Source organism: Trachurus trachurus (assembly GCF_905171665.1).
Source record: "Trachurus trachurus genome assembly, chromosome: 21".
NCBI lineage: Eukaryota > Metazoa > Chordata > Actinopteri > Carangiformes > Carangidae > Trachurus > Trachurus trachurus.
Window position 1 is genome coordinate 2,714,364 of NC_139899.1, and position 13,278 is coordinate 2,727,641.

Consider the following 13,278-nt stretch of genomic DNA (forward strand, 5'->3'; position numbering starts at 1 on the left):
TATAGTGGACATTTTAAATGGGATGTGTTTTTGGCATGCATAGTGCGTATGCTTAATTAAAAAAAATGCATATTTTAGCTCAAATTGTCATGGTAAGGAGAACATCATTGTTTTTTAGTCTTGGAACCTGTTTTATTGGATTCCTTGATTCAGAAAATGTACAGTTTGACACCAAATGTGTCATTATAGCTACAACAGAAGCAAAGATATGAGCCTCTCAAGTATGGTCAGCAGGCATTTTAAAAAACGTGTTTATTTCGGATACAAAGTGTGATCTCACTTGTGTCTTAGGATAGATTTATTTGTATGACCCTAAGGTACTTCCATGCCAAAGGGGAACTTTGTATCATGACTTTTAGTCAAAAGTCGCTTAACCTCCCTACTATATAAGGCTGGTGACTGGCTGCTCATTTATACATACATGATTGAATGAGTGAAGAGAATGAGTCTAAAATAAAATAAAAAAAAAAGGTCCACACACAGTAACATTCTCTGGGATAAAAAAAGATGATGACAATTTATGTCATAGTGAAGATATCAGTATTCAATACTGAATAGTACATTGAATATTGAATTGAATATTTCTGAACAACAGCAGTGCCTTTTACATTATTACAAGTGTGGTGCAGATACTGTGTGTATAGTGAGAGGAAGGTCAGTTTTTCTTGGTTCAACTGACAATGAGCTGCAAATCCAAATGAGCACAAGTTGACAGCAGACCTAATCTGAGAACTGGGAGTGAGAGAAAATGACGGAGTGTTGATCCCTTATAGCACAACATCTGACGGATTAATCACAAAACGTCACAGAATAACACGCGTGCCAGAAAAGGTAAGAATCCCGTCAGCTGTATAAAGTTTGGGCAACCTGCTGGTCAGTGGTCACCATGACTGATGGAGAGACAGGATGTCTGCAACGGGTCCAGAGATCCGATCAGGCTGAAGCATCCGGACCCAACAGACTATTAAGTGATGTGCTGTTAACCTCATTAACACAGACTGATACAATGGAAGCAAACTTCACCATCAGGTCATCAGCTGTGTGAGGTCAGATAAAGCCCAACTGAGCTCAGTATAATGAGGAAAATTAAAATACAATGGAGATACAGACAGGCAAAACTGTTTAAAAAAAAATCGTATAGGTTTCCACAAGCCTGTTCAACAAATGGTTTGTCGTTGTGTGTTAAAAACTCTAACTACTACTGTACTAGGTGCTTTCTGCATGTTGAACACTGTCTGTAGTCTGGTGTCTTGCACTTCATTTCATTTATGCAAAAGGGACTGGCCACTCTCTGTTGAGAAATGTGTACGCTGTAAACAACAACCACCCCCCCCCCCCCCCCCCCCCCATTGCAAGGAGCTTAGCACAGTGAGTGTGTGGTAGATCTCCATCTCCACCACCGTTATGTATGAACTACAACTTCCAATTTAGCGCATAACCTCAACCTCGTTGTGTTCAGCCACTCCCTCTGTTCACTGATTGTCTGGTAGATTCTCTGCAGGACAAAAGCTGTGAAAGCATTTCAATCCCAGGCTGAGTACTGAAGGGAAATGAAGATTGAGCTGAAATACGTAGGCGGACGGAGCCGCACGCTAGTTGTCTGGTTTATGATGTAAATATTTGCACATACAATTTGCACATAAAATAGATGTAATGCATTCAGGACAGACTGAGTGCAGCTCTGCAGCCTCATCAAAGGAGACATGCCCCTTTTCCATAAATTAAAATAGAGAGACAGGCTTCTGTTTCCAGTTTTTAATTTAAGCTCACAGACATGTTTTGGCATTAAAGAACACAGGTAATGTTTAACAGTTCCTTAAATGAGACATAGTATGCCCTTCTCCACAAATTAAAATAGTTCCCAGGTGTCTTAAAGCCCCAGTATGTAGGAACTCCCCCCCTCTAGCGGTGCGGTTGCATATCGGAACGTATTCTTGATGTTGCATTCACGTGAAATGGGGCAGACGTCAGACAGACAACAGACGCTGCATGTAACAGGATAAACAAGCGTCTATGTAAACAAGTGGTCCGCCAGCACGAGACAAAACAATACAGGCGTGACAATATGTTGTCATGGTGATGTCGTATTGTTTACCTGACCCACGTTTTACCGTCTTTCTCTGGTGGAGTAAAATGACATCCGGTTGGTTTGCCGACGGCCGTCTGCCTGACTGCACCTGAATGCAACACCAGTGCCTCCGTCCTTCCTCACACTACACAGTGGTGACAGTTTTAACAGGCCGAGCCCACAGCTCCGGTGAGTTTCCGTGGTTACCTACGGTCACGCTGACACTCAACGTAAAAAATGGCGATGCAACATGGCCGCCTCGGTTCGGTGCGTCGCCCACTTATGTATTTGTAACAACTTGTAACAACTCATTCTAAGGTACGAGAAAGCTTTCATTTGTATGCAGGTGTGATTCCACTTCAGTGAAATACATATTTATGAAAGACATATTTGATTTTTGCTAATAAAAAGCCAAATAAGTTACATACTGGGGCTTTAAAGACATGTCTGTGACATGCTTTGGTCAAAATCCCCCAAGGATCAAACATCACAGCTTCATCCTCTCTAAACAGCCCTGTTCAGAACGGCTGGTTTCAGTGCCTGTCCCTTTAAATTCCCTTTAAATGAACCACTGCTTGCCCATTCCCGCCCCTTCTACTGGTACCAGGTAGGGGTGGGGTTATGTAAATTTGAATCCTAGTTATATCACTGGAAAACAACTGAGGGAACAGCTCATAAAACCACATGGATTTCAACCTAGTCTGCACATTACAGATTTATTTAGTCAATTCTCACATTTTGGGGGCCGGAAGGCAAGACAAACACCTAAATATGTAGGTTTGTCCCCTTTAAAGTGGGCAGCAGAATAAATCTAATCTAAGGATGTGCATCGCTGCCAAACGTCAGTATGAATCGGGAGCAAGCAAAAAGGGAAAAAAAGTCTAAACAAGAGGAGGCTTGTGCTTCACTTACAGTATGTTGTTGAAATAAAAATGTAAAACTTTGTGGCATTAACACCTCAATTCTGTCTAGATGTGGACTGGAGATGAAAGGCACACATTGTTCCATTGTTGAAAGAGGCAGTTTTTTTCTATGACATTCAGGTTGAAGTTACTTTCTTTTTAAAAAAAAAAAGAAAACATCTTTTATTGAAATTATTGTTTGGTTTTTTTAATTGATGACTATTTGTGACTCAGATTTATTTATTTATTTTAGTTTGAAGCTATTTTTGATTTGATTTGTTCTTACTAATAAAAGTTGTCAATTTAAATGGCATAACAATCATTTTCTAACTTTTATACATTTGGGATTGGCTGAGGTCGGCCGGGGGAGGGCCTCCAAATAAAATTCTGCTTCGGGCCAAAATTTTCTTACTCTTCACACAGCAAAGACTGTGATCTTAGTGAGAAAGATACAGAACTTTATCTCTGTAACTTTAAATGATGTTTTCTTGTATTCCTGTTGTGTGCTGTAGTGCAGGAAGTGACACTGTCACCCTATTACATAAACAGGCCATAGGTTTTCTGAGCAGCAGGTTACTATGATGCGTAGTTGCTTGTAACTCTGACAACGAATAAGTCTGAGGTCACTCCCTCCCTCCTCCCCACTCACTACTCAGGAGGGTCAGTGTACAGGAGTTTATAATGAGCTCATTGACAAAATGGAAAAACACATTCAGACAATACTCGGCTCATTTTCTCTACATCGTTTTCCTTCAGTGTGAAGGCAATGCATAATACACTTCTTTTTTTTTGTGTCCATCACTTGTAGCCTACACTAGTTCCCCTTTTCAAATGTATTGTACGATACAGAAGGTCAGACTGTGTAGTAGATTATAATGGTGAGTACTGTAGCTCCAGACAAAGCACTTACAAAACCATAGATGGTCTATAAGTTCAGCTAACATGTTTATTGTGGCCCATTGTGCTGTGTGGCCTTAGAGACTTAAAGTATCAGAGACTGAAGGAGCAGCATGTCAGTCTGACTGTCTTAAAAGCAACACTGTGTCGTTTTTGGAGCTTAAAATAATGTTTCTAAACTCACTGAAGTGGTAGAAAAACAGTTAATAGGATGAATCGTGCCAGCTACAACTGCACTCTGTAACTTTTCTGTGCAGGTAGGAGCACAGCGCCACTGTGGTCCTGGTACACTGAGCCCAGTCTCCCTGCTCCCCTCACCCACACACCAGCCCCCTGTGCTGGGCTGCATGGCCGACCAGCCTCCCCTGCAGAGCTCCGGCCACACACAAAACCCTCTTTGCTTAGCGTCGTTGTTAGAACAAACGTGGTTGTTCAGGTTGGAGGACGTGTTTGAGGCACTTGGCTGTACCACCCTCCTCCTCCTGGATACACACTGATCTGAAATCCTGTCCAGCTGACTATCCAGAGACAACATCTCATCTAATCTAGCTTGACTATTTGGGTGTTTCTAGTCCGTTATGTTCTTTTTGACTGAGGAGGATACAGCAGTGTTGAGACATTGATCCTATTGCATTGTTAAAGGTGACATATTACGGAAATACTGTATCACTTTATTGAAGGCTCTTTAACATATATCTGGGTGTTCGTCTTGCCTTCCAGCCCCCAAAATGTGAGAATTGACAAAAAAAATCTGTAATGTGCAGACTCCCTAGGTTGAAATCCACGTGGTTTTACGAGCTGTTCCCTCAGTTCCTTTCAGTGACAAAAGAAATAAGGAAAATAGCCATGAGAAGTTTTTTTTCCCCCTTATTACTGTCCTATGACGTCCAGCATGGCTCCCATGACATGCATTCAAATCTGGTTGGAGACTTTCGCTATGCGCTCTGTTCCTCTCTTAAAGGGGACATTATGGAAATATCACTTCTTGAAGGCTCTTTATATTATATTTAGGTGTTTGTCTTGTCTTCTGGCCCCCAAAATGTGAGAACAAACAAATCTGTAATGTTCAGACTCCCTAGGTTGAAATCCATGTGGTTTTACGAGACTCAGTTGTCTTCCATTGATGTAACAAGCTTTCGTATTTGCATAACCCCACCCCTACCTGGGACCAGTAGAAGGGGCGGGGCAAGCAGTGGTTCATTTGCATTTAAAGGGACAGGCACTGAAACCAGCCGTTCTGAACAGGGCTGTTTAGAGAGGATGAAAAGAGCTGTGATGTTTGATCCTTGGGGGATTTTGACCAAAGCATGTCACAGACATGTCTTTAAGACACCTGGGAACTATTTGAATTTGCGGAAAGGGGGAATAATATGTCTCCTTTAAAGGCTGTAAATCAATTCTGTGAAGGTTCAATCAGCTCCAAACTGCTGGAAGACATGTGGAGAATCAGAGCCTCCACATTTGAATAAAACTAACACCCAGCCTGTGTCTGGACATGAAGGGCAACACAAACAGAGAAACACCCGCCTTCTCCTTCACCCATGTCACAACACTTAACTTGATAATAAAACACTACCTTTGACACATCATACAACTACCGTGGAGTTTTGTGTTATTTCTTCACTCATGTCAGGAGTATTCACCACACAGCTTGTTTCACAGCAGCTCCTGAGGAAGACACAAACACTCACCGGGTGTGGATGTTGTAGATGCTGTAGGAGGCCATGTAGGAGTGACGGTAAACCTGCGGCGAAATCAAGACAGAGAGAGAGAGAGAGAGAGAGAGATTAAAAGATGACTGTCTGAAACAGTAACGAGAGGAGTGGCAGAGCCACAGATAATGACATCATGACAAAACCCGAGCAGGAGGAAGGCATCAAACAAAGCAGACTGCTGGCTGCTCTCTGTGATAGAATCTGTAGACAATGCAATTTGCATGGGTGACAGCTGTAGGACGAGACATTTTAATTCCATCTGAGAAACCCATCATCGTCTAGCGCCTCTGTGCCCAAAGCTCGGGAGAGACGGAGACAGAGAGACAGAGAGACAGAGAGAGGGAGAGGCATTCAGAGTGACAGAGGGGTGCATGTAAAGCCTGGAGAAGCTGTGCCTGACATGATAATAGACCTCTGACCGTGGCAGGGTGATCAGGCACAGCAACGGGCCATATTTCTGCATTCCATCACGGAGATGACACTTATGTATTCGGCTCTGACGCGGAGCAGAGGAATCTATTACAGCGAGCTCCTCCGACTGCAGAGCTCGCCGCCGCTAATACAAAGACACAGACACACCTGATTGATTTCTATTTATAATTTGTCCGTCGTGGAAATTAAAGTTGAATTAAAATTGGAGCTTCAACGGGGCGGCATGGTGGTGCAGTGGTCTGTGTGGGTTCTCCATCGTCCTCCTATAGTCCGAAGACGTGCACACTGGTGATTCTAAATTGCCTGTAGGTGTGAATGTGAGTGTGTGAAGTTGTTTGTCATGTTGGACAGAATTTTATGGCAATTTTATTCTATTCTATTCTATTCTATTCTATTCTACATTCCAGAGTATAACAGAAACAGCTGACAACTGTCATCAAGAGCCATGCACGGTGAAGTGTCAGCGAGTGAGGAGGACCAGAGTACAACTCTTAATAATGCAGGTACATAATCACACTGGCCTTGGCTGGTCCACAATGTAAGACACAAAGACATCAGGACAAAGCAGTTGCACACTTAAAATGAGCTTTATACAGTAATATGTCAATGAGTGTTCTAGCCTGATGCATGCTGGGAGGTTTCATTTATTCCCTACTTTCCCAACAATAAAAACTCGGATGGATGGATGGATGGATGGATGGATGGATGGATGGATGGATGGATGGATGGATGGATGGATGGATGGATGGATGGATGGATGGATGGATGGATGGATGGATGGATGGATAAATATGTGGTGGAAATTTTGATGGAGTCCTATTCTGGGAAAGTCTGTTAGAATGATCAACTGTACCCTGGTATGGGATCTGATCTAAAGTGTGTTGCTTACGTAATTCCTAAAGTTAAGCAACAAATGGGGTTAACATACTGTAACGCCATTTAGAGGCACACATCCCGAGTATTGCACCCTGATTGTTTTATTAACTATGTGAGCTCATCTTATGACTTGGAATGAGATAACCAGAGGCATAGGATGGAGTATAAGAAGGGGATGCAGCCACTGCTCAGTGGGCACAACCCTGAGCTACTAGACTGCCGTGTGGCTCCGTGTTTTGTCCCTCAGATCCCTTCTCTATACCTCTATAGATAGATAGATAGATAGATAGATAGATAGATAGATAGATAGATAGATAGATAGATAGATAGATAGATAGATAGATAGATAGATAGATAGATAGATAGATAGATAGATAGATAGATAGATAGATAGATAGATAGATAGATAGATAGATAGATAGATAGATAGATAGATAGATATAGATAGATAGATATATAGATAGATATATAGATATATAGATAGATATATAGATAGATAGATAGATAGATAGATAGATAGATAGATAGATAGATAGATAGATAGATAGATAGATAGATAGATAAACCACTCAGATGTAATGAGGCCATAGAGAAGCAGAGGAGGCCACCAAGGAGAAAAAGAGAAAACAGCCCAGAGAATCAAGGCTATCAGTGCCTTTTCATTTGTATCAAGGATGCTATAGTGAGAGGTATTACACACCCCAACGGCACAAATGAGAGCTTTGAGAGTTCCCTGGTTCACCTCGAGGAGACCAGCCAGAGGCTACAAGTGCTCTACATCATCTTGGATGGTGTTGTCCGAGATGGAGTTCATTTTGGACCATTCCTTCAGGCTGTCCGTCCCCACAGAGGCTAAGCCTTTTTATTTTTTTATTCCATTTTTATTTTTACAAGTGTGTTATGCCTTCTGGCATGCTTACTTCCCACCATACAATGGGCAGAACATGACTTGACTTCCTCAGTAAATTGGACTTGGTTACTGCTTTCTGTCTAAGACCCACACAGCTTATCAAATGTCTTATCAAAGATTTTCTCAACAGGTCAGATGATAAACTGTGTTTATGTTTTTTAGAAACCTGCCTTGGGACTGCGGCTGAAATTTAGCAGTTGTGCTAAGTCCGGCAGATTTACACTGATGCTTAATGCGTCAGTGTTGATGAATGTGCACTGTCCCAATTCAATAAATAAAGAAATTAAATGAAATGAAACTCACTATTTTATTTGATCGTATTACTTTTGGTCATAGTATTGATAATATACATGTTTTTTCTGTGGTCATTGTTGAAGAACCTGCATTGAACATATCATAGCATAAGCTCATACTGTATGTCCAAGTGGAATTATGTTGAATGGTGCATTTTACTTGAATGGGTTAGGACTAGCTTTAGTGATGTCATTCTCTGGTAAAGCCAGGACTAGGGTGTAGTGGTCAGTTTGGACAGCGGCAGCTCACAAAGAGAGGGTAAGTAAATAAGCCATGGTGGTTGTTTCTAGCAGTGTGATATCACTGTGATAAAAAGTGTTTTCCAGCCAACAGGGATCAGCAGCTCTGCAGGGGTTAAGACTCAGGCCGGGGTGGGTCAGGGCTGCAGAGTGTAATGGTTCTGCAACTGCAACAGAATACATGGATTTCTCCCAGAGTAGGAATCTGTGAGCCGGTGATCCATCTGTGCTGCTTTAATGGGCCGTCGGGTTCTCAGAGGTGAGGCCAGGCTACGATGTAGTGATGATCTCGTAATGGACTCAATGGTGCATCTACTAAAAGGTCACTGTCATCCACAAACTTGGGGCACACATTGTTCAGTATTGTTGGGACTGACTGGTGCTTTCACATGCACAATGTTTGTAGTTTGTTGGTGAGAACTTTCTGAATGCAAAGTTGTTAATTACGTAATTAGCATGAATACCAGCTCACCTACCACATATTCTTCCTACCTCCACCTACAATGCTTCTTTATCCGTACAGTAATTTACCCATGTGTGGAGCTTGATGGGAACGGTGGAATATATCCATCACTGACTGCAGACTGCTGCTTGAGCTCGTCCAGACTGAATAAAGGGGCTTATTGTAGTATGAGTAAAGATAGGATGGGTATGTGTGGGTAAGAGGAAGATGAATATACTGGATCATCATGTTAAAGAAGCAAACCATCATCCTGACCCTCTCCTTTAAAGGGATAGTTCACTCAAAATTGAAATTTCACTCATTATCTACTCACCCTCATGTGGACTAAGGGCTGGGAGAAGTTTCAGAGTCCTCCGTGCCTTCTCTGAGTTACAGGGGGTCTTGGCGAAGTAGTGCATGTCTATATAATGGTTGCAAATGGACAGATAATAATGGACACTTTTCTTCGTAACAAAAAGACACACCAAAAACCATCCAAATACCTCCATGCAGCTCGTCTGTAATGTCCCTCTTGTATTGAAGCCCCAACATGAGAACCCTTCCGAAAAAAAGTCTATATTTTCAGATTGTTTGTAGCAGAAGCTCCCACTGTCTCAGTTCACTGCTTTGCCTGTGTCTGTCCAAATCTCGCGGGATTTGCATTGGCACCCAGTTCACGGCTCCGCAAATCGCGTGAGATTCCGGCAGAGCAACACTGGGAGCTTCCGCTACAAACAACCTTAAAATATAGACTTATTTCATTTTTTTCGGAACAATTTCTCATGTTGGGGCTTCAATACAAGACGGACATTACAGACGAGCACTATGGAGGTATTTGGATGTTTTTTGGTGTGTCTTTTTGGACGAAGAAAAGTGAAGAAAAGTTCGCGACTGTCATATGGACATACAGTGCTGCACGGAGCCCCGCTGTAACTCAGAGAAGGCACGGAGGACTCTGAAACTTCTCCCAGCCCTTAGTCGACATGAGGGTTCATTCAAAGCTTTCCAGGGATGTGTGACTGGCAGAAGCTCGCCAAGTAGACCCAAAAAAAGTTATCCTTCGTCTTGTGTCAGCTTTCTGCTACCACCTCTTGTGTTCGGGTCAGTTTTGACCCGTGTTTTAAATCAGCTGTAAAATACAGTAAAAACTTTGTTTTCATCCAATTAGTTTTTCTTCTCTTGGTTACATTGTCAGAATTCCTTATCCATGAAAATATTAGTTTTAATATTTTTTGGTGTGGGCCCCTGGGCCTTTTTTGTCACTGTACCACTTGTCTTCAATGTAACCTTCCTCTTATCAGCTTTCTGCTACTATCTATGGTGTTAGGGTCAGTTTGGACCAGCTGTAAAACACACTAAAACAATTATTTATCATCCCATTTGTTTTTCATCTCTTGGTTACATTGTGAGGCTTCCTTATCCATGAAAAGGTTGGTTTTGCACTTATGATTTCAGTTTTAACTCTAATTATTGTTCTTATCGTTATAACCGGGTCACAATTGACCCTAACACCACAAATGTCATAATTTTAACCAGAGCATTTTAGAATTGTGTGAATTTTTTTTGTTTTATTTTGCATAAATAGAGGTTCCTGACAAATTCAAAAAGCCTTGATGCTATTGTAACCAGGTTGAAAATGTACCTTAATTTTTATTTTGAAATCACACCCGTTACACTATAAACAAATTTATGTGGTACTTTTATGTATTTAAAACCTGAAAATGGGTCACTGTGTAACAATCTGTAACCCAGTGGATCACTACAACTGGTGAACCAAACACAAGGGAAGGGGTAAGGAGATTATATATCTCATCTGGCTGGAAAACAGTAGAGGAATGTCTGATCCACTTTGATCAACCTTGAGTTTCCCTCAGAGGTTGGTGGTAAGCCAAAGAGAACTGCAGGAACCAGCATACAGTATTGGACTTATATTAGCCAAGTGAAAAACCTAAGCATTCAACTATTGCTCTCTTCCTGCAGAATGTGTAAACAAGCCACTTCACCACATCATTTTAAAAGGCCATAACTTGTCACAGCTGTGTTGACTGCCAACAAGATGCTAAAACAATCAGCTGATGCAAGTGTAAGTGTTATAGGAGTAACAACAGTACACTGCCTCTCCCATAAACGTGAAGTATTCACCTGGTTTATGTCGCGGTGAATGAAATCTAACCTCTGCATAGCTCTATTACTATCATTTTCTCCAAAGTGGATTCAAAGAAACAAAACAGCTAATGAGGCTTATGGCAGTTCTAAAGACATTATACAAAGACAACAATGAGGCTTTGGATTGCAGCCTAAGCACCCATGCACTGCTCATTGCAATAAGGTGGAACATCAATAACACAGACTCTTGTTCATACTGAAAGTGAGTTACTGTTTAGAGAGTGGAGGAGTTTTCACCGAGCTCCCGCTGACTCACATCGACTTTATGCCGAATGTGCACATACTGAATGTACTGCAGTTGACACAAGGTTTGGGTGCACTCAATATAAATTTGAAGGTGTTTTTAACAAATATGTCTCGGTCTCTTGGAGAGAACTGTACACGCCTGGGAGTAAAAGCCGGTTCCCCGAGGTGCTCCTGATGCATTTCTCAAACTCTGACATGTTGAAACTTCCAAATTTTTTCTGCCATGAAATATAGAGAAAGCCTGCACACGCCCCACTGAGCCCTCAAAATGAACTTCCCAAGCACGTTCCGTTAAATTAGGCACAGAGCTGGTATTGGTACAGTGACCTTTGTCGGAGGCTTAATGATAAAAAAAAAAAAGAAAAAAAAAAAAAAAACTGTGACATTTTTAACAGTCACACACGACTGTGAAGATGAATATACTGTAATTTCCAAAACAAAAAGCAAGAGAGCAATACAAAAAATACAAGGTTGATCTTTAGATGTAATATGTCGACAAAGCTTTTTGTTAAACAGCAATTTATCAAATCCAAATCATTTTACAGAACATGATCATTAATAGGTTTCAATATTTACCTGCTAAGTTTAAATAATTGAAAAATAAATAACTATTTGATAAAGGTGAAGAAATGAAGCCTAGACAACCATATACTTCAGGTCACTCATAGGAGTCTGGTCCTTTGTAACGACCAAACACTTGTGGAACAGTCAGGCACGAAAACAACTTGGTGATGTTCACTAAGAGATGAATCCTGTAGATTACAGGGCCTTAGTCATTATGGGTACAATAATGAACGCAGTTAAAGTCCAGCTGTTTCACAGCAGTAGTCCACCCATCTGTTCTTTATACGACAACATGAAACCGCCTTCATTACTTAAATTACTATCTGCTGGAGGTTGTCTAGAAATTTACTGACTAAGCTACATCATTTCCCTGAGACTCATCACTGTTGACTTGTTGAACTAGTGTGAGTGCTGTTCATCTCTATGTGCCGGACCTGAGACAGACTGACAACCTGTCCAGTAGTCAGCTGGGATTGGCTCCTGTGACCCTGCACTGATAAGTGATAGACAGTGGATGGCTGGAGTGAGACCAGTGGAGCAAAATGTGACCATTTATTAGTCACATTAACCTGTGGAAGTGACAATAGTGTGCAGGGTAAAAATGATGGGAAGTGGTTGTTAGTGTACGGAATCAAAACAAATCTGCCTGTTGGAACCAATGACATTATGACTTATTCCAGTCCCCTCCTCAATTTAAAGGTGACATCTTCCACTGATTCACATATAGTAGTACTTCAGTCAAGTTTACATTTCCAATCAAGACATTTTTCCAGTTGTCTCTGAATTGTCTCAGTCATAGTGCAGCTAATATTATACTTAATTGTGATTTCCCCACATTTACTTGACCCTTTATTGATTTTTAAGGTATTCTGATACATTTTCTGTTGTCATTAACAAAAACAAAATGTTTTTTATAGAAGCGCCTGCCATCAACTATGCCTAGCCAATATCTTCAAGTAATTTAACCACCTAGACTGACTCTTCCCTGGGATTTAGAAGACGTTACATTTTCAGTGTCACTTAACTGGAATTGCTGAACAAAGTGATATGTGTTAGCACTGCTTTGTCTCTAAAAGGAAAAGCTTAGGTTCAGCTATTACTCCAGCAAGACTGACTTGGTACTTCTCATGCTGCGACCATTCAAAAAGACTCTGTATTTGAAACTGCATACTACAGTACTGCCTACTACAGTACATACTGTACTGCTTACTATATTACTGTGTTAGTATGTACTGTATACTGCATACTGAATGTGGGATTTAATATGTCATTCTGGCAGACCGACGCTGTTCACACCGCAGTATACAGTATACAAGTTTCCCAGAATGCATTTTGCGGCAACCGAGAGCGATAGCAGTAAAGCAGCTAAAAGCTGTTTTAATTCCTGCTGTACCGATGTTAATACGTCACTTTATTAAGTTTGAATATTTTTTCCATGCAGGAAAGTAACTGTTTAGATCCTTAATATGCAGGTAGTTTATCCAAATGAAGCCTGTTTGGAAATTGAAGGAAAGTGAAGCTCCACCT

At 41.2% G+C, this 13,278-nt stretch overlaps 1 protein-coding gene across 1 annotated transcript in view; it reads right to left on the bottom strand.

Moving 5' to 3' along the window:
• dpp10 (dipeptidyl peptidase like 10) overlaps nucleotides 1-13,278 on the bottom strand; it is a gene marked incomplete at its 3' end in the record, with an annotated part of 171,372 nt that overhangs the window by 40,976 nt on the left and 117,118 nt on the right. Inside the window, exon 6 of the mRNA XM_083996620.1 lies at nucleotides 5,559-5,611. Within this exon, the coding sequence (XP_083852746.1) occupies nucleotides 5,559-5,611 (53 nt within the window). The remainder of the gene's footprint in view (nucleotides 1-5,558; nucleotides 5,612-13,278) is intronic.